Source organism: Anas acuta, chromosome 1 (assembly GCF_963932015.1).
Source record: "Anas acuta chromosome 1, bAnaAcu1.1, whole genome shotgun sequence".
Lineage (NCBI taxonomy): Eukaryota > Metazoa > Chordata > Aves > Anseriformes > Anatidae > Anas > Anas acuta.
This window is the reverse complement of record NC_088979.1, coordinates 126,273,064-126,293,203: the sequence shown is the minus strand read 5'-3', so window position 1 is coordinate 126,293,203 and position 20,140 is coordinate 126,273,064. Positions and strand designations below refer to the sequence as shown.

The following is a 20,140-nucleotide window of genomic DNA, read 5'->3' as shown; positions in this document are numbered from 1 at the left end:
CATGAATACCACTTGAATGGTAAATTTGTATTTGTGAAATTATAAAGGGCCTGTTTCAAAAAAAAAATAATAATAATACACATATGCCAGTGGTAGCTTGAGGAACTGTTCAAGACTCTTATTAAGTGCTCAAAGATTTTAAAAGAAATAGTTCCTGATTTCTTGACATATTAAATAAAATATGTGATGTACATATGATGGAAAAATGGGAATGTGGGCTTTTACACAAAAGCTTTTTGTGAAATGCATCTTACTAGATGGCTCCTGAATACTAGATCATCGCAACTGAAGAAGATGGGCAAGTTTTAATTATGTCTACTAACACAGTTTATGGAAGAGGGTAGAAGGAGAGTTCATTCTTAATTTGCTTGTCTCTGATAGTTCATGTTTATTTCATGGAAGCTAGTTACATAGTGAGAGGCTATCCTATTGGTACTTTAAATAGCTTGAGCTTTTCTGTAATTGCCATGTCCTGAATTTTGTCAGCCATTTCCATTAACACTTCTTTGAACCAAAGTAACCAAGTTAAAAGTGTATATCCTTCCACATCTAGGAAGTGATTGGGGACCCAATACACTTTCCTCCTGAAGTCAGTATGTTTTGTTGGATGTTTTAAAATATGCTGATGAGATGTGCTTTCCTTAGCCTAGAAAGTCTTCTTTTACTTTCTTCCTACCCCCAAACTTAATTACACTTTGCTTTTGTTGATGAGGTAAGTATCGGAAAATCTATTTACTGGTCAAATCCTTTGCTGCTACTTGTGAAATACTTTTCCCTTAGAGATTTTTGTCTCTATCTCTACAATATGTTTTACCATCTTGAATGTATTTGCAGGTGTTTAAAATGTAGTCCCATGCTGTTGTTGGAGACAGGATACCGGCCTAGGTGATCCTATAGCCTGTCCTAATTGTGGAACCGTAGAATCGTAGAATGGTTTGCCCTGGAAGGGACCTTAAGGACCATACAGTTCCAATCCCTCTTCCGTGGGCAGGGACACCTCCCACTAGATCAGGGTGCCCAAAGCCCCATCCAGCTGGGCTTTGAACACCACCAGGGATGGAGCATCCACATCCACAGCTTCTCTGGGCAACCTGTTTCAGTACTTCACCACCCTCTGAGTAAAGAGTTTCCTCCTAACATCTAATCTAAACATACCACCTCTTAGTTTAAAGCCATTGTTCCTTGTCCTATCACTACACCCCCTGACAAAGAGTCCCTCCTCAGCTTTCCTGTAGGTTGCCCTTAGGTGTTGTAAGGCTGCTACAAGGTCTCCCAGGAGCCTTCTCTTCTCCAGGCTGGACAACCCCAACTCCCTCTGTCTTCCTAGGAGAGCTGCTCCAGACTCTTAATCATCTTCATGGCTCTACTCTGGACTAGCTCTTTCTCATGCTAGGGGCCCCAGAGCTGAGTGCAGTGCTCCAGGTGAAGAGTAGAAGGGGAGAATCACCTCCCTCAACCTACTGGCCATGCTTCTTTTGATGCAGCCAAGAATACAGTTGGCTTTCTGGGGGTGCAAGTACACGTTACTGGCTTGTGTTGAACTTATCAACCAGCACCCTCAGGTCCTTCTCATCAGGGCAGCTTTCAATCCTTTCTCTGTCCAGTCTGTATCTGTGTATGTAATACCACAATACTTTTTCTTTCACTGTTGTTACATTGTATGCATGCATTAAAAAGTAAATCAGTAATTTTGATAGCTTCTGAAGTAAATCCTAAACCTTTTATCTTTACATCTGTGTATAGTATTGGTCTTTTAAGTCTTGAAATTGATGCGAAGATTAAATCTTCTTGTTTTTGTAAGCAAATCATTATCTTGTACATTTGTACAGTTACTGTACAGTTTATTAGGATAATGGGAAAGGAGAGTTGAAGTTACAGATAGTTCCATTAGGAATAGTAGCAGAACATAAATATTTGAGGGATTACTCAGTAGTGGAAAATGAATGTTTTGTCTTTGTGAAATGCCAGTCTCTAATTAGCAGTGGGAGACAATGCCTTAACTGCAGGTTGGATTTTCAGTAGTAGCTGCCAAGATGTAAGAGAGACTATGAAAACAGATTGCGCTGTTAAAGAGGTTACTAGGATGATGAGAATTTCAAGTGATAAGAAAAAGTCACATTTTTCCTACTTCTGTAGGAAAACAGAACTGAAATAAATGTCAGAAGTATCTCAGCTTGCCCATTTAATGGCCTTTAGTGAGCTCTGAGAGAACTGATGCTTATTTAAAATTTATCTTTTAAACTGGTGAAAATTAAAATAAAAGCTGTCTTGGCAGCCTTTCCCAGTTGAACAGGAGAAGGAAAGGGTGACTATGGCAGTTGCCAAGATCAAGAAACTTAGTCCCCTCCTTAAGCTAATGTTTTATTTTGCTGTTTATTTGTTCAATGATACTCTACTCCCAATAAAGTTGTGCTTCAAAATGTAGGGAGTCCCTTGTTCATGCTTAAGCATTGCTTTATGAGGCCAAGCTTGATTTGGAAAAGGTGACAGGAGAGACAAAGGTGAGTTCAAAGTTCCCTTATGAGTTCAAAGTTCCACTTATTCCTTAGTTTGGGCTCCAGCAACACAGTCTCCTAGCAGGTATGCTTAATGTCTAGCAGTCATCAGGCATGCACTTTAGCAGAGTGTGCTGATAGTATCACGGTTTCCTTCATCTAAAATAAAGACCTTTTTTCCAGACACTTGCTTTATTCCCACAGTTCTCTGTTAGTGTTGTTTTCCAGACGTAGCCCCATAGCAATAGTTTGGAATAGTTTGGTTCTCTCTCTCTCTCTCTCTCTCTCTCTCTCTCTCTCTCTCTCTCTCTCTCTCTCTCTCTTTTATTACAGAATTTAGATCAGATGCATTCTTCATCCAGGCTTTTGGTATTTCATGAAACTGCCTCGGATGCACAGCCCACATGCCTGGGCTTGAAATATGTCAAGTTTTCCCTAGATGTGTCCCTCTTGTGAGCGCATTGGCCATAAGCCTGAGGTTTTTGGATATATAGTAATCCCAAGCAAATAACAGCTGCATGAGCACAAATCAACTGTGCAGTATGTGAACTGATTCCCTGACATCTGTGGATATGACAAACCTGTGTGGATGATCTGTATGTGCGTGGTAAATCTAGCACTGTTCAGGCAGGTCTTATGCACTGAGATAGCTCTAATGTCACTTGTAAACATCTCTGGGATTCCCTAGCATGTAGAAGGCCATGTTTGAGTCTTAGTATGTCCTACCTGAACACCAGAAGCTTGTAGTGGGACCCCTGAGAGCACAATCAGAGGTTAATAGCACAGGCCTTGAGAATACAGGCAGAGAGGGTGATACCAGGAGCCCCAAGGATAAAAAGCATGCGTTTGGAATAGGTAATTACTTTCACTGAAGTAGCGTATTGGAGTCCAAGCAGAACCTATGTGGGAGCATGATGGGACATAGTCTTTTACTGTGGCACCAAGCTGCTTTATCAAGCCATAACTAAACAGCAGTGTGATGTGTTAGACTTAGCACAGTTAAGTCATGTTATGTAGCCTTGGAGAACTAACTGAATTCACTTAGAACCTTCCTTACCTTATCTTTTAATTTATTTCAAAAAGGGAGATGTCACAAAATTAGTGAGGTCAGCTTAATACTTAAGAGCCTTAAATGAACATAATATAAAAGAAATGGGGGAAAGTTCTGTTTAAATGAACTGAATGTAAAAATTACCTAGAACTTCTGTCCCAATTGGCAACAATTATGAGGAAGGTCTTCAGGCCCAATTAGATGAATAATCATTTCAGAAAGAGTTACTAGTAGTGGGAAGAGACCCTATAAAGTGTAGGAAGAAAGCTGTATTGTGCAGAAAGACGTATCTTAGATATGAAATTATGAGAATTGGCATAACGCAACAAGTAGCAAAAAGAGCTTGAAATACATATATATCTAAATATAGAGCAAGGGAAGGAGTTTCAGAACTGTTGCCATGTGTGGAATAGAGATTAGGTAGTTTTGAATTGTATCTCCAAAATGCATTGCTTCACTTGCAGTAGTGTTGAACACTAGGGTTAAAAAAAAAAAAAAAAAAGGGATAATGGAATTGAGGATAGGGAAAATACCACATTTAAAGCCAAAAACTAAAGAATTTAGCATGCTTCTGTCAGGGGAAATGACTAATCTTTATTCCAGAATTCTGAAAGCACATCTAAAATTACATGTCTGAAAGCAAGAATTTTAAATAGATCTGTCAAACTGGGTGTGGAACTGTATGACTAGAGAATAGGAAATAAAATATTTTTTATTAGAGAACAGAGGACAAAGTAATCCTACAGAACAGTTAGTTTGACCTTAACATCCAAAGCTTTAGAACAAATTCTGAAGGTGAATGTAATTACAAGCAGAGTGGTAAATGAAACCTGGGATATACTTAAATAAGGTTTTGCTATAGGTAATTAACATTAAACTGATAGTTCTTTGAAATAACTGATGTCTAGGCAAGGGAACAGTGATAGAATGTGATTCAGATGAATTTTAATTGATCACTTGATACAACACAATGGCGTGAACCCTCAGCTCAACTGGAAAAAAATAAGTGTTACTAGGGAAAGAAAGTGAAATAGGTATCCAAGCAGTTTCCAGACATATGATTAAGTAATAGCATTAGAGGTTGAGCACTGAGAGTAGGTTCCTCATGGGGCTTTTTTTTTTAACGACTTTGAGTAAAAATACTAAAGAATGTGGAAATGTGGGGAAGCATTATCAATAAGTGGATCAGAATATCATGTAGGGAAATAAACGATGAAATTGAGGCATGGGGTTAAATTGCTGAGACCAACAGAGGAGAATAATTTGTGTAATATAAATCTCTTACTTACTATGGGTAGTTGGTGTTGTTGTATTTAGAAAGATAAGCCTAATCCTGAAAGATGACTCCTTACCTTGACCAGAGACATTAATGCCATTGTATGAGCACTGATGAGATTGCACCTGCAATAATAATTTTTGTCACCTTTGAGGAGGAGCTGAGAAATGTAACTCTACCTTGAAAATGCAAGCCAATGACACAAGTTAAATCAAAGCCCTTCATTACTTAAATAAACACCAACAGCATTTTGTAAAAGTTTGCCTTTTATCAATAGGTCCAGGAGTTGGTGTTTAATGCATGTTTAGTTTTGGGAGGAGGGGGCAGACAATATTTTGCTCAATCAGATAATGACAGCACAAGGGGAATGGTTTTAAATTAAATGAGGGAAGATTTAGATGCAATGTTGGGAGGAAATTCTTCACTCAGAGGGCAGTGAGGCACTGGAACAGGTTGCCCATAGATGTTTTGAATACCCCATCCCTGGAGGTGTTCAAGACCAGGATGAGTCCCTGGGCAAACTGATCTAGTGGGTGGCATCCCTGCCTATGGCAGTGGGGTGGAATTAGATAATTTTTAAGGGCCCTTCCAACCCAAGCCATTCTATGATTTCACGTAAGAAAACTCCTCTTTCTAAACTGTACCTTCCTAGGTAAGTTGCTTACCCTGAAAGCTAAGACAAGAATGAAGTTCACTGATGTGCAGATGAATATTACAAGTCTTGCATCTTGTTTACATGCTCAGCGTAGGGTTGGAGGAGAGGCTTACTCTGCAGAAGAATTTCCAACAGTAAAGCATCAAAAATCATAGAAATTAAGGTTACCTTTAGTTATATTGCTGGTCTTACTACTTCTTAGGTCTTAAAATCAGTTCTGAAAACATTTGTGCCGTGTCTAGGATTGTTCCTTTGCCTCAGCAAGCAGTCTCCTGGCTTATGCACCAGAGGTTGTTCAAATGAAGTGAAGAACTGTTGGGGATGAAGTTTTGCCCAGAGTTCTGGAACAGGTTCGTGCTTACTCAGTCTGCTGCTTGCAGTCTGGAGTTTTCCCTTGCTTGGGGAAAACTTGGGATCTGGTAGGTCAGAGAAGACTTGGAAAATTAAAAGAATAAAGGAAATACAAAAGTTCTGGCTGGGATGTGAATCATCATGCTTTAGGATCTAAAATAAATGTCATCAGGGACAGGAGTCTGAACCAGTTGTGAACTTTCATGCTTCATCTTCCTCTGCTGGAAGGACAGTAACTCCAAGTAAAAAACTTCAGGGTTCTCATATTTGTTTGAGTAGCCTCATTACCTTCATTGGTATTGAATGAGGCCTGTGACTAGCAGGCTTTTTTATTTATGCTGCTTTTGTTTTTGAATAATAAAAATAAAACTTCGTTCATGCCTGTGAAAATCACATGTGCTTATGTGATAAGGCTACAGAAATGTTTTTTGTCTTCCAACTTCAGCATAAATCCTCCCAAAAGCCTCCTGACTGTGGACTTTCTCAGAGGGTCTGTGATCTTCTGAAAAGCACAGAATCAGGCAAGTAATCAAAAAAGAGTGAATCCCTGTTAAATCAAGGCAAGGGTGAAGACAAGGGTAGGGAAGACAACAGAATGGTGGGTGATGAAGAGAACTCAACCACAGCCTGCATAGCAGGCAGGAGAGTAGAAATAGTGGCTGCAAGAGCTTGTGTTTTATGCTCAGCAGGTGTGACTCATGCTAGGAGGTACTTAGTGCTTCTTTATTAGTCCAGTGCAGAGCCATGAGGACAATTAAGGGAGTGGAGCATCTCCCTTATGAGGAAAGGCGGAGGGAGCTGGGTCTCTTTAGCATGGAGAAGAGGAGACTGAGGGGTGACCTCATTAATGTTTATAAATATGTAAAGGGTGAGTGTCAGGAGTAAGGAACCAGGCTCTTTTTGGTGACAGCCAATGATAGGACAAGGGGCAATGGGTGCAAGCTGGAACATAGGAGGTTCCACTTAATTATGGGACAAAACCTTATAATGCTGAGGGTGACAGAACACTGGAACAGACATTAAGTTCCCAGGGTGCTTGTGGAGTTTCCTTCTTTGGACACTTTCAAATCCCATCTGGAGATGTTCCTGTGTGATATGATTTAAGTGTTCCTGCTCTGGCAGGGGGATTGGACTAGATGATCTTTCAAGGTCCCTTCCAATCCCTAACATTCTGTGATTATACCTAAAGCACTAACAGCCTTTGATCTTGTGCTGGCAAGTCCACCAACAGCCTAGCCCATACCAAAAGGAAACTGAGGGGCTTATCAACATTTTGCAAAAACTTTTGTTGGCTTTATGCTGTCTGTTATTATTATTAAACTAAGAATGAAGGAAAAATTTGTTGGAAGTCTTACAAGCTTGTTGCTGTATCCATTTTGAAAGTTTGGGAAGAGGAAAGGATTACAGGATTATTACAGAAGAGTAGTTTGTAAAATTACACAATTTACAATGAGATGAAATACAGCAATAGGCAGAATAGCTGGGGGCTGTGTAAGTGTCTAGCTTAATCCCTTCTTCTCCTTGTCCTTGCATCTGCATCTGCTCTGGAGAAGAGAGCACTGGCCAAAGGCAGTATGAGGACCTCTAGAGAGAAGGTATAAGAAGGTTACATCAAGCTACTATAATTCCAAAACCCCACCCAGGCAAACGAAGTAGGCCACTTTATTTTTTCCTTCATAAAAGGGTACTTTAATGCAATACCAAATGTGAGATTCTGCCTGCTTTTTTCTGGTATATCCATCTACTGGAAGCAGAGCCTGTACTGCAGACATTAATTTCATAACCCAATGCTGAGGTCACAACATGGATATTTGTGTATTTGTATTTCACTTTAAGTGGGTCCAGATTCATCCCAAACTCTATGGAACAGCTCAGAATATCATTATTTATTTATTTTTAACCAGCAGGTAATTACTTTTCCCTCTGATGTATCAACTTAATTTTTCTCTGTGTTTTAATGGTTTAGAAGAATTTTGCACCACACAGCACATCCACAACTATCCTGTGATTTCCATCTAAATATTGGTCGTCTATACTAAAAGGAGTCAAACCACAGACAACAGTATGGACTTCATCATGACTTGTATTTCATGCATTGTTCTCAACTGTGGTGATCTTCTATTGCGACAGATATTCCTGTCCATGTGCTCCTTATACCACAGTGCCTAACTACTGTACCCTTCTTGAACCTCTACAGCATGCTGGTACTGATGCTATGTGTTCCCTTCCTTGGATTTCCATGCTATTTCTCTCATTTCTGCTTTCCTGTCACACACTTACTTCATTCCTTCCTCCTCCTCTGCAAGGTTCCATGCTCTGAAGGCAAATCCAGCTTGAAATTGTCATGCTGCGACAAACTGCCAAGCTCTGGGTAATACCATGTAATCAGATGGTCACCTGCCATTTGTCAGCCACTCCCCTTACTTCTCCTTTTTCTCCTTGTCTTTCATCATCATGTCAGGTCTGTAAAGAAGCAAGAGGTAACTTCACACCAGGGTGATCACGCCCTGTGGTCGATATGGGGTCAGGCTCCTTGATCTCCTACTAAGCTGACAGTGTTTTTGCTGCAGGTGATAGTCTATGCAGCAGTGGTACGTGGGGTCTTGTCCTACCAATATGCCCTGAAAGCACCCAGAGTACTGTCAAACCTGTGAAAATACAATCAAGTATTTCAAGCATGTAACAAAACTGTTTTAACCGATTCGTACATGAGGAATAAAAACAGATGTAAACCACAGCCATAGGACATAGTCCTGAAGGAGCTGTTGACAAGAAACAGTATAAGCAACTGATGTCATCTATCTGGACTTGTGCAAAGGACTATCTGGACCACTCAGTAGAAAAGGAATTTGCTGAATAGCTGCACACAGGGAATTGCAGTCAACAGCTTTATGTCCAGGTAAAGACGAGTGATGAGTGGAATCATAGAACAGCTTGAGTTGGAAAGGACCATAAAGATCATCTAGTTCCAACCCCCCTCCTACTAGAATAGGTTGCTCAAAGCCCCATCCAGCTTGGGCTTGAACACCTCCAGGGATGGGGCAACCACCACTCTCTGGGCAACCTGTTCCAGTGCCTCACCACTCTCTGAGTGAAGAATTTCCTCCTGACATCAAATTTAAAATGGGGACTCATGAGGGCCGAGCAGAGGATGACAACCACCTCCCTCGACCTGCTGACCACTCCTCTCTTGATGCAGCCCAGGACGCAGTTGGCTTTCTGGGCTGCAAGCGTACGCTGCCAGCTCACATTGAGCTTTTTGTCCACCAGAGCCCCCAAGTCCTTCTCTGCAGGGCTGCTCTCGAGGAGCTCTTCACCCAGTTTGTACTCCTGTTGGGATTGCCCCACTTGCAGCACCTTGCACTTAGACTCATTGAACCTCATTAAGTTCACATGGGTGCACTTCTCAAGCTTGTCCAGGTCCCTTTTGATGGAATCCCTTCCTTCTGTTGCATTGACTGCACCACTCAGCTTGGTGTCATCTGCAAACTTGCTGAGGGTGCACTCAATCCCATTGTCTATGTCGTTGATAAAGATTTCAAGTGTACCAGTCCCAAGACAGGCCCCTGAGGGACACTACTTACCACTGGCCCCCTCCTGGACATAGAATCATTGACCACCACTCTCTGGGTGCAGCCTTCGAGCCTATCCTTATCCACTGAATGGTCCAACCATCAAATACATATCCCTCCAATCTGGAGATCAGGATGTCATGTGGGACTGTGTCAAAGGCCTTACAGAAGTCCATGTAGGTGATATAAATTGCTCTTCCCTTGTTATCTTATGCAGTCACTTCATCATAGAAGGCCATCAAACTAGTCAGGTTCTGCCTAGGATATGAAGATCTGAAAAACTGTGTTTCTTATACACTGGCACACTCCTGTCTAGAACATTTTAGTGCTCCCCAGAGTGGGCTGCCGAGATCCAGCCTAGATTCTGGGGGGCTCTGTATCAGCAGCAATGGTGTTCACAGGGGGTTTGTGTCTTGCTGTAGAACAACCCCATAATGAGAGGCAGGGAGGGTAAGCAGCAGGGCTCCATCCTTCCCCATGTTCTCACTGCCTTTATCATCTCTTTGCATCACCCCAGAGCCTAGGGGTCCTGTTCTGTGAACACTGTGTATTATATTTGATTTGAAGCTACTTGGGACAACATGATAATCCATGGCAAGCATGTGGCACATTGACTCATATGACCCAACATGAGGCATGTTCTCTATGCACATCTGTGTGACAGACGGGAGAGTCAGAAGAAATATAATTTAGATTCAAGCCACATTGGGTTAGATTTCCTTTCATCCTTACAGAAGTAAATAGATGCTCCATTCAATTCACAGTTGTATAGAAGAAGATAAATCCACAGCTGAATTTATGTGGGAGCTGTTGTTCTATGTGGGCTTGTGAGTAAGCAATAATGAACAGTGAGAAAAATGTTGTAAGACTAATTAGGTGATTATTGTGCCACATTATCCTTCTCTGACACATCAAGGCTGAATTCTGCTCAGATCCAGAAATAACCCAGGGGGAACAAAAGACTGGGAAGTGACAGATGCCGTAAACTACACAATAGACCAGTGAGATGGTAAGCCTGAGGTGGGATGGGTTTCCTTCTCTGTGTCTGGTTTTAGAAAGAAAGTATGCATGGTGCTGCAAAAGGAAGGAAGGAACCTCTCCCCATGATGCAGGAGATTGTGTGAAAGATAATCCTTTGAGAGCTGAAACAGTCACTGATGGGTGCCTGTGGGCATAGAATCACAGAATCCCTAGTCCTCTGCCATGCTATTTCTGATACACACCAAGATGCCATTGGCCTTCTTGGCCACCTGAGCATACTGCTGGCTCATGTTCAGCTGGCTATCGACCAGGGCAACTTTCTGCTGGAGTACATCAAGAATAGCTTTTTCAGAATCCCTCATCACCTGTGTGAAGAAGTTATCCTCCATACATTCCAGAAATCTCCTAGTCCATTTCTTCTTCATGGTATGGTTGCTCTTCAGCATGCTTCTTTTTATTTCCCTGTGCACACCTTACTGTGAATGAAGCTCAAAAGGTCCCAAGTCAGTATGGAGATTTCAAATGTGTGTAAAACTAAATGATACAAGCTGATTTTTTAATGAAGTTTCTATAAAGTTTTTCATGTGCTTCAATGCTTATTGAATATTTCTGCTGTGTTTCTTCCTCTTTCAAGTACACAGGTTTAAACTTACAGCAATGGGAGGAGAAAGGGGTCTTGGAGGAGAGAGGAGAGACCCCCACCTACCTGATACCTCTCTCCCACTGAAGACCACTCTCTTCCTGGTCACAAAGTGCAACTTTTGAACTTTTGTACTGTGGTACAATATATAATATATATATTATAATATTATACATATATATAATATATATATATTATATATAATATAATATATGTAACTAACAGTGAGTGTACAGTACAGAGAACCACAGAGTGTCTGTGGTGAGGGAGCACTACAAGGAGATAATTTATCAGACCCATGGGCCCTTTGCCATTTTGAGGGTGTCTGTTAGGTCTTTGTGGGCCTGGATACCATTGCAGAAAGGGAGTATCTGCAATTTTTTTCAATCTGTGACCTGTTTGCTGCAAAACAGCCTGATCATGGCCTTAGGAATGGAGAAAGAATACTTTGTATGAGCAGCAATAAGATAGAAGTAACAGTAATTTACCTAATGCCTTTTATTATAAGATCGAGTCAGGATCACAAGCATTTCCCAGTAGGACTGAACTGCTAGACCAGCAGTTTTCCATTACTTCTGTGTTGCACAAGCAGTTTCCCAGTAAAGGTGACAATCTCTTCACAGTCAGTTTAGACCCACTAAGGCTTTGTTTTTCTCATCATCTTTCACACAACTTTCGCAGGTGTGGTACATGAAAAACCCAGGAACCTGCAATCTATGAAGCTGAGAATCACAGAGGACAGTAGGACTCACTTATCAGACACAGGTAGTACCATTTGTCCATTCAGGTTTTTTCTGAAATGGGGGGCTTGAACAAACAATGCAAAATCCACCACTCTGAGAGAAAGAAAAGTTTATTGGTATTTTATAAAAGGAAATGGTCACTATAATACATTGATATAAATATTTATAAATATTATGTGGGATTTCAGACCCACTCCAATAAATAAATAAATATTGCAATATTAAAATATAAAGTAATGCTTTCTTACTAGCTGGTGATGGCCAGCATCTCCTTTGAACAACTAATTCTTTTGACACATTCACTACATTTCTTTGTAATTACAAATATGTTTTTGATGCAAAAATTACTGTGCATTCACTCTTAGCATAGGGACTAAATCTCCTGGCTACTCATGGAGTGAGCAACCCTTCTTACTTTGTTATGATGCATACATATAGAGATGGCATAGAGATATAACCCCACAGGATTTTGTCATCAAAGCTCGATATGGATTGAGACAGAATTTTTCACAATTAAAACTGTTGTAAATCTATTGACTCATAGTCCTGGAGCGCTCTCTGAAGCTTAGAACAATTTATGCAAAATTAAACTTTTGCTTGTGTGATTGCAGTCCAGAGGTGTCAAGGAGAAAAAGCCAAGAAGAATGGTAAAGAAATAAGTAAAAATATTAAACTGAAACACAAATAAAATGATACCTGTTCACCACATAAACAACAAGGTAAAGAGTCTTGTGATTTTGAATAAGCAAGAAAATACACAAACCCTGCTCTTCAATTCTCCCAGTCCATTATAATCTCTTATTTTCCTTAGAAGATAATTATAAACATGATGAATTTAGAGGATGAAAAATAATAAATTGTGAGACCCAATTCTTGATCTAATCCTAATCATTTGGATTGTCCTGTGCTCCTGGGTACTTGTATGAATTGAGAATCATGCCAAGTGGCAAAACTATTGTAGCAGCAGAATCAGGCCTTATGATTATCCTAACATAACTACCTGGAGGTTGTAAATAAATAAATATTTTGTATGTATATCACTATATATGCATATATAAATATGTTTTAAATGCTGTCAGCAGGACAGACCCTGTGCTAAATCCAGAATTTCCATGAAAAAAAAGAACTTAGTGGGTCTTACTTTGATCTTGTTACAGTGATGCAGTTCCAGTCACTTCAGTGAATTACTTCACCAGACAGTAGGAAGAACAGAACCAGAATCTAGCCTGACATATTTTGTGTTATTGCAAATAAAACTGGCCAAATGTACTATTTTCAGAATGGTGTCAGACTGTTAAATATACTAAGTAAACAAAACAGAAGGGTCTGCATCTTGATGGAAAGCACATGCACACCAAGATGTAAAACCCTTCTCATATATCCACCACACTGGATTTTTCTCCAGCTGTTGATTTCTGATGCTATTGATTTCTGCTGGAGTACATCAAGAATAGCTTTTTCAGAATTACTCAAATTTACTCCCAGGAAGATGGGATTAAAAGTAAAAGAAATAAAGGAGAAAAATAACTAAATATGTGTACAATTTTGAGTCCTGAATATAGCTTCATTAAAACCAGTGAAGCTATACTGAATTCTGCCAGTTAACAGTTTGACACCTAAATTACAATGAAAAGCTCTGCTCTGCACATATCTCATCTTAACTAAAGATTTGTAAATGTCAAATGTATATATTGAGGTTATATTTTGACAAAGAAACTTACCATAACATATTCCAATCTAGATGTCTAAGTTTTGTCAACATTTAGAGATTTGATCATATTAAGGTCATTTCATTCTTACAGACATAAATTATCTGATACCTGCTCAGAATTAGATAAAAACATTGATGCTAAACTTAGATTCTCCTTTTCTAAATACACAACTCATTTTCACTTATTAGATGAGAGTCTGCATTAACTGTTAATATTTTAATGTCTATGAGGCATAATTTGCGGAGACTTTTTTCCCCAAACACTGTGCAGAGTTAAGCACTGTGCAAAACAAACAAACAAACAAACAAAACAACCTATTTGACACATTATTGGTTATTAATATTTCTGTTACTTATGTCTCTGTTGGAAATATGCAAAATTAATGAATGTTTCCACATTATATTTCACATCATTACAACTAAGTGAATAGAGAGGTGTGACAGAAAAGGACTTAAGAAAATGGTGAAATCAGCTCCTCTGTTTCTAAACCTCAGCTTGGAATCAAGATGTGTCAGAAATGACTCTTCCTAAACAAAATTATTTGATCCTTGTTCTCCTGTCAGTTGTTACATTTTCCATGCATGCTGTGTGTTTTTTTTTGTTTTTTTTTTTTTTTGTTTTGTTTTGTTTTGTTTGTTTGTTTTTAACAGCAGAGTGGTCACTTTTCAACTCTTACAGGCATGAAAAGAGACAAAGTTCCAATCTTAACAGCTAAAAACATATATAATAAATTTTATATAATAATATAACACACCATTGGTTAGTTAGTCTGCTGTGCTTGCAAGTGAGCTGGTAAGAGGATTCTCTGCCTCTGCTGGAATATCAATTGCTCCAGGGCCCAAGTCTCTTCCAAGCTACATCAGTTTCCCATTCATTCCAGTGAATTTTGTTTCTCACTGATAGATACCAAGGGTAATTCAGACCCTAGAATATTTGGTTTGTATTATCCTTTTTGAAAATATCTTCTTTCCAGTAAAGCAGAGTGCAACTCTATTTTTTTTTCTTTTCTTTTTTTTTCAGTAAGCTGTCATCTGTAAGGACAGAATTTGAAATACAGGATTTTTTCCCAGTATCTTTCAGTTTTCTAATAGCCATCTTAAGGGTCAGAAATTGAGTGTGCTAGGCACCTCCTTTTGTCTATTATATTCACTCACGCATGTCATCAATTTGCAGGTGGCCCCAGTTATCTTGTAATATAAAAGCGAGGACTCGCATACCTCCTAGCATCCATCATGGCATGTGGGTCATCTGGGTTCACCACATCATTCTGATTGATTCTCATGGGTTCCCTGGGCATGTGGGAAAAGTCTGTTTGTAGCTGCAGCTGAGATCCTAATGCAGAGACCTTTCTCTGTGGGACCAGGATCTGGTGTGGATCCATTGGATCAATATCTGCACTTCTAGTGTTTCTGTGGGGCTCAGGTGTGTTGAATCGAAACAAAGGGATTTCATTTCTTCTGGACAAAAACTGGGAGTACGGTGGTGGATTCATACCAGGAAAGAAAGCTTGTTTAACTCTGCCTAAACTAACCAGAAAGTTGTGCTTGGGAGATTGGTACACATCATATCCATTTTCCAGTGTCCTATGGTTGAACACACAGTCCTCTTGACTGAAGTAATGCTTAAAAAAAAAAAAAAAAAAAAAAGACAACTGTGACAACTGTGATCAAAGGTAATTGGTAAAAGACAAGTACCAATTAAAGATGGAAAGAGGAATGAGCTCTTTCAGCAGGGTGTTTTCAGGCTCATTTAAACGCAAATCTATTATGGGTGCCTACATTTTCAACTTAGGTATTATTCAGATAGCACTGTTTTCTTTCAGAGGTCTGCATTGTTTGAGCTACTCCCAACCTGTGAATCTACACTACAGCAAGACTGTAAGATCTCATTGGATCTCCTTCTGCTCTCATTTATCCCAGCAGGAATTCAGCTCTACAATTTAACACAAACAAAAAAGAGAGGAAAGTTTAATTTAAATGGCAGGTTGTCAGCTTGCCTAAGCCTGAATCCGCCTGCTGTAGCTATACAGATTTGCCCTAAATGAGTCTTAGTAAAGGTGGCTCACCGATCCAAAGATGTTTCCTTTCATGTCCATGCATAGGTAGCGTCCACTCTTCACACCTGTGATTATTACACAGCCAGCACCCTCAGACTTGATCATTAAGGCACCTGTTTAAGAAAACAAAGATGTCAAATCCAGGACCCAGTTTGACACTGCACATTTGCCTTACTGGTCCACAGAAATGGTGACTGGAAGTGTCCTCTGAGGAGTCTGAACCCACTTACTGTGTGAATTGAGACTATTGTGCACCCTAGATCTAGCTGTGGCTTTGTCTGAGCTTTGGACAGCTCCCAGGGTGGAAATGCTACCAACTCTCTGGGTGCCCTGTACCAGTGCAGTAGTAGAATCTCAAAGACAATTTTTTTCTAACATCCTAAGTGAAGTCCCAAACCCCAATCTGGGGCTATTACCCTTTCTTCTGTCACTAGCCATGACAACGAGGAGTTTGGATCCTCATCTTTATGACTGCCCTATAGTGACTGCTATGTGGTATTAGATTATCTTTAACCTCCTTTTTGCTGTGTTAAAAAGATCACCTCCTTAAATCTTTTGCAAAAGTTTGTGCTCAAGGTGCCTGGGCAATCTGCAAACCCTCTGCTAGACCGTTTCCAGTTTCTCCACATGCATCTTGAACTGGGGTTGCTATAGTACTCCAAGTGCAGTTTCCCTCATGACAACTAAAGGGGGAAAACTAACTTCCCTTGATCCACTGATCACAGTAGATGGCTTATCATCTTCTAAAACTGAGTGTGCTGTATTTGATTTGGTGTATTCTGTAACCCTTAGGTCCTACCCAGGAGAGTTGTATACACCCAGCCTCTGCCCAGTCTGTGCAGCACTTTGGACTTATTTACCTGGTGTCTGAGTGGCACTGTGGCGACCTGGCAGAGATTCAGTCACCTTCCCTTTCATGACCTTTTTGTCTGATTTCCACCTTCCCTATTCTACCATTCCAAATATAGGTGGTTTTGTTTCAAGGCAGACATTGGCAAAACGTGATATTTTGCTGGCTGTTATTGTCGACAATTTCTCCCTGGTTCTTGACCAACATACTTAAAAGTGAATTTTATAAAACCTATCAATATGCAGGAAGAATAGCAGCAAGAGAGCACAGGCATTCCTAAAAGTGTTTCATCAGTAATTCCTTAAAAGAAAAAATAGTGAAACTTGATCCCTTTTTCTCCTTAACAAATTACAACTTTTCAAAATATCTTTTTTTTTTTTCTTTATATACTTCTACACAAATATCACAAGATGTGTTTACATTTTGCATTGTGTGGGTGAAGAACATGCTATGTGGTAATGATATAAAAGACTTTATAGTGCATAGCTACTTGTGATTTGAGTGATGCTAGAAGAGAAGTAATTTTGGAATCCTATGAAATAACCCCATGTCTTAAAAAAATAAAATGTAACAAACAAATAAACAACGAGAGCAACAACATTTTTTTAACTAGTTATGCTGTTTGGGCCGGCATTCAGCCAAGGATACCTGAATTTTCCATGAAAATAAACTATGATAGAAGATTTTAGTTACAAAAGTGGATGTTTACTTCTCATGAACTGCAAAAGCGTAGCTCTTCATTTATGACAGTCTGGCCTTCTGCAGTTTCCCCCCATTTAATCAAACATGTCATGCTTATTTACCTATGTTCTATGCATTGCTGAATTAGTGCCACACACCTTCTTCAGACATAAGAATTTGAAGGTTGCCTTACAAACCAATTTTAAATAAAGAGATCTACGGTTATATTTGAAAGGACATGACCTAGTTTTAGTATTTAGCAGCTCTCTACCCCAGAATAAAGATTCTGTGGACACAATCAGTTCCCCAACTGGTACTGCGATGACTTTCTTCAGTACAATGCTGTCACTGCAACATGAAGTAGCTCTTTGGGACATATCACCAAATTCTAATAGGAACTTCCACAAGAAACTGTAGGTAAAATCATGCAGTGAAGGATAATTCAGGTAGTTTTTGCTTGAAGAGGATTACAACAACCATAGAAATGTAGTGCTCTGAGACAAAGAAAGAAATTTCCCACCTGCTATATTTCTTTGAAGCAATTTTATTTGTTAATCAAAAGAAGCATTATAATTGTGTATGTTTTCCAACCCATAGCTATACTCCTCTGTCCCAGTGCCTAACAAGAGGATGGAATTTTCTGCAGGTAGCAAGAAAACAAAAGTCTTGTCCTCCCTCCCCTGTTCCCATAAAGACCGAGGGTCCGTAGTAAGCTACTTACTGTATATGGTTTGATGAGGAACACCATCAATGTAGCCATCAGCATTGATTTGGAGATGGAAGCTGTTCCTCTCTGAAGATGTATACAGGTGCATCAGGCGATCTCCATTCCCCCAGCTGGGATTCAGCAGTGGAGAGGAGTTGGGAAAGGCGACTGTAGCCTTCAGGCTACAGAGTACAAGCAGCATGTGCTCCAGGCAGCAGTAGGGACTAGTCTGTTGCATGGCTCTCTGCTCGTCGTGGCTGGTTGGTATCTGAAACTTGATACTCCTCTGTGCTTCTTGCTTTCCCTTGTTTGCATGTGCCTGGAGTGAGAATTCTCGGATAGGTTCCCTTCTTCTTTGCAGAGGCTTATAAAGGGCAGCAAAATGACATCACACAGGAAAAACTTCTCCACATCCTTGATTTTTGTCAAAGCAACATTTTAAGTGTCCCAAAACCTCAAGGGAAGGAAAGCACGTAGGATCTCTGGGTAAGGTGCGGGGGGGAAAAATGTAAGGTTTCTAAAGACAGCTCACAAAAGCTAATCATATGTTCAAATGTTATCTACAACCCTGTGACATCTGAGAGCTTCCCACGCCCCTACTGTTAAATCCAGGAAGAGCACTCCACTGTCCTTTCTGTGAAGAGAAGGGAATGACCCTTTAAACTTCAGTTATCTTTTTTTTTTTTTTTTTTCCTCATAGATGTTTATTTAGATTCCCACCTCCCTCTCAGTTTCCAAATGACATTCTGATTTGGTGAAAATACCAAATGCTACTAAAAATTTCCACAGCTGTATCAAAAGCTGACATTAGGTTGGTTTGGGCCTGATTCCCTCTTCATTATAGTATAAGTTTAGCAGTGACCTTGTTGGACTGATACTTGTGCTACCCCATTTAAGCAAGTGAAACTTGAAGCAAGTGCAGCCCATTTCAAATAAGCTCTCCCTTTTCTTTCTCCTATTTGAGTCACTAATTAATTTGAAGTTGGCCAAACATTAACTGCAAAACTAATTAAAATTAGAGGCAAAACACTTAGAATCTGCAAGAACCTGCACTGCAGATTTAGCTGACAGTCTTTTATAGAGCCATATTGGTTAGCATGGCCAGAAGATCTCAGATCTGAATCAAGACTAAAACATTCATATTGTCACATTTTTATTACTTTAGGTACAGCAAGAAAGCTTGGAAGAACTCCTTAGAGACATGACCAAACTGAAAAAGTAATAAACACGTAAAGCAATGTTAAAAAACACTCCAAGATATGAAACTTGCTTTTCAGTTGTCCTGCCGGTGTCCTGTGGTTTTACAAAAAAAAAAAAAAATTAAAAAAAAATGCTGTACTAATGGGAAATTGAGTATACAGGTAAAACGATGATAGGAATAACAGGTTACAAACTAGGCAGTGTTTAGATTTCTTTTTAAAATGAATATAGAACTGAAAAGAATACTAAACAATAAATTGGTCACTTTTTAAAAGGAAACACGAGGATTTTAAGTGTAGCAGTCTTAAGTTCACCAATTCCAAGCACAGATATCAGCGAGTTAGTCTTTAGTTAGACACAGTGTGCAAAATTTTTAATTCTATGAAGAACCTGTGGAGCAGTGCCATCATCACAGAATATGTTATAGCTTGACACAACTGTAAAGGTTGATGTGATTCTTTTTTTTTTTTTAAATCAGCAAAATATTTCTGCCAAATACTTCTGTCACACCTGTGTAAATCTAGAGGCTTGCGTCATTGTATATACACCTGTGTAAATGACAGCATTTTTTAGCCAAAGTGTATAAGGGTCATATCTTAAGCTGAGTAGATTGACAAAACTGTCTTCACTGAGAGACAATCTAGGCTACAAATCTTTCACTGGTTATAACATCTGAAATGCTTTGCCATCTTAATTGAAAAAAATAGCTTATAAATAAAGGAGTTCTTGTTTTGTTTTGTTTTAAGTGATGCATCTATTTACTGTTGAAATTATCTACTGAAGCTTTTTGGTCCAGCATTCAAACAAAAGTATTTTTTGTTTGTTCATTTGCCTTTTGCTCCCTTTCATTAGACTACCATGGAAATGTGGATATGGATACTTCAGAAGTAGTTGTAAAATTTTCCACAAGAGGCACGTATAGGGTACTGAGTCCTCTTGGAAATTTTTGTGATTTTTTTGTTAATGCATTTTTTCTGGTTTGATATTTCGTATTCATCATGAAGTCTTCCTACGCTTACCATTATGCATTCATTTGATCTCTCTTTGGTGTCTTAGCTACAAAGAAATGGTTCTCAGGTGTTTAAAAAATGCATTCAAGCCCTGTGGTAGCACACAGCAGTTGTGAGAACCTGATTTTTATTTTTATTTTTTTAATGTCTCAAAGAAGCAA

The 20,140-nt window shown here is 39.4% G+C and overlaps 1 protein-coding gene across 1 annotated transcript; it reads right to left on the bottom strand.

Annotated features, from left to right (window-relative positions):
* Positions 1-13,805: 13,805 nt before the first annotated feature.
* Positions 13,806-18,400, bottom strand: FGF23 (fibroblast growth factor 23). The gene is made up of 3 exons (XM_068654196.1): positions 17,785-18,400; positions 15,542-15,645; positions 13,806-15,097 (listed from the first exon to the last, which is right to left on the bottom strand). The coding sequence occupies exons 1-3, from the start codon at positions 18,005-18,007 to the stop codon at positions 14,660-14,662; spliced, it is 765 nt and encodes a 254-aa protein (XP_068510297.1). The 5' UTR covers positions 18,008-18,400; the 3' UTR covers positions 13,806-14,659.
* Between the last annotated feature and the right edge of the window lie 1,740 nt (positions 18,401-20,140).

Coding starts and splice junctions, on each gene's coding strand:
- FGF23 (XM_068654196.1), bottom strand. CDS start 18,007: ATGCAACAGACTAGTCCCTACTGCTGCCTGGAGCACATGCTGCTTGTA. Junction 15,646..17,784: donor TCCTCATCAAACCATATACA/GTAAGTAGCTTA, acceptor TTTCTTAAACAG/GTGCCTTAATGATCAAGTCT. Junction 15,098..15,541: donor AAGGAAACATCTTTGGATCG/GTGAGCCACCTT, acceptor TTTTTTTTTAAG/CATTACTTCAGTCAAGAGGA.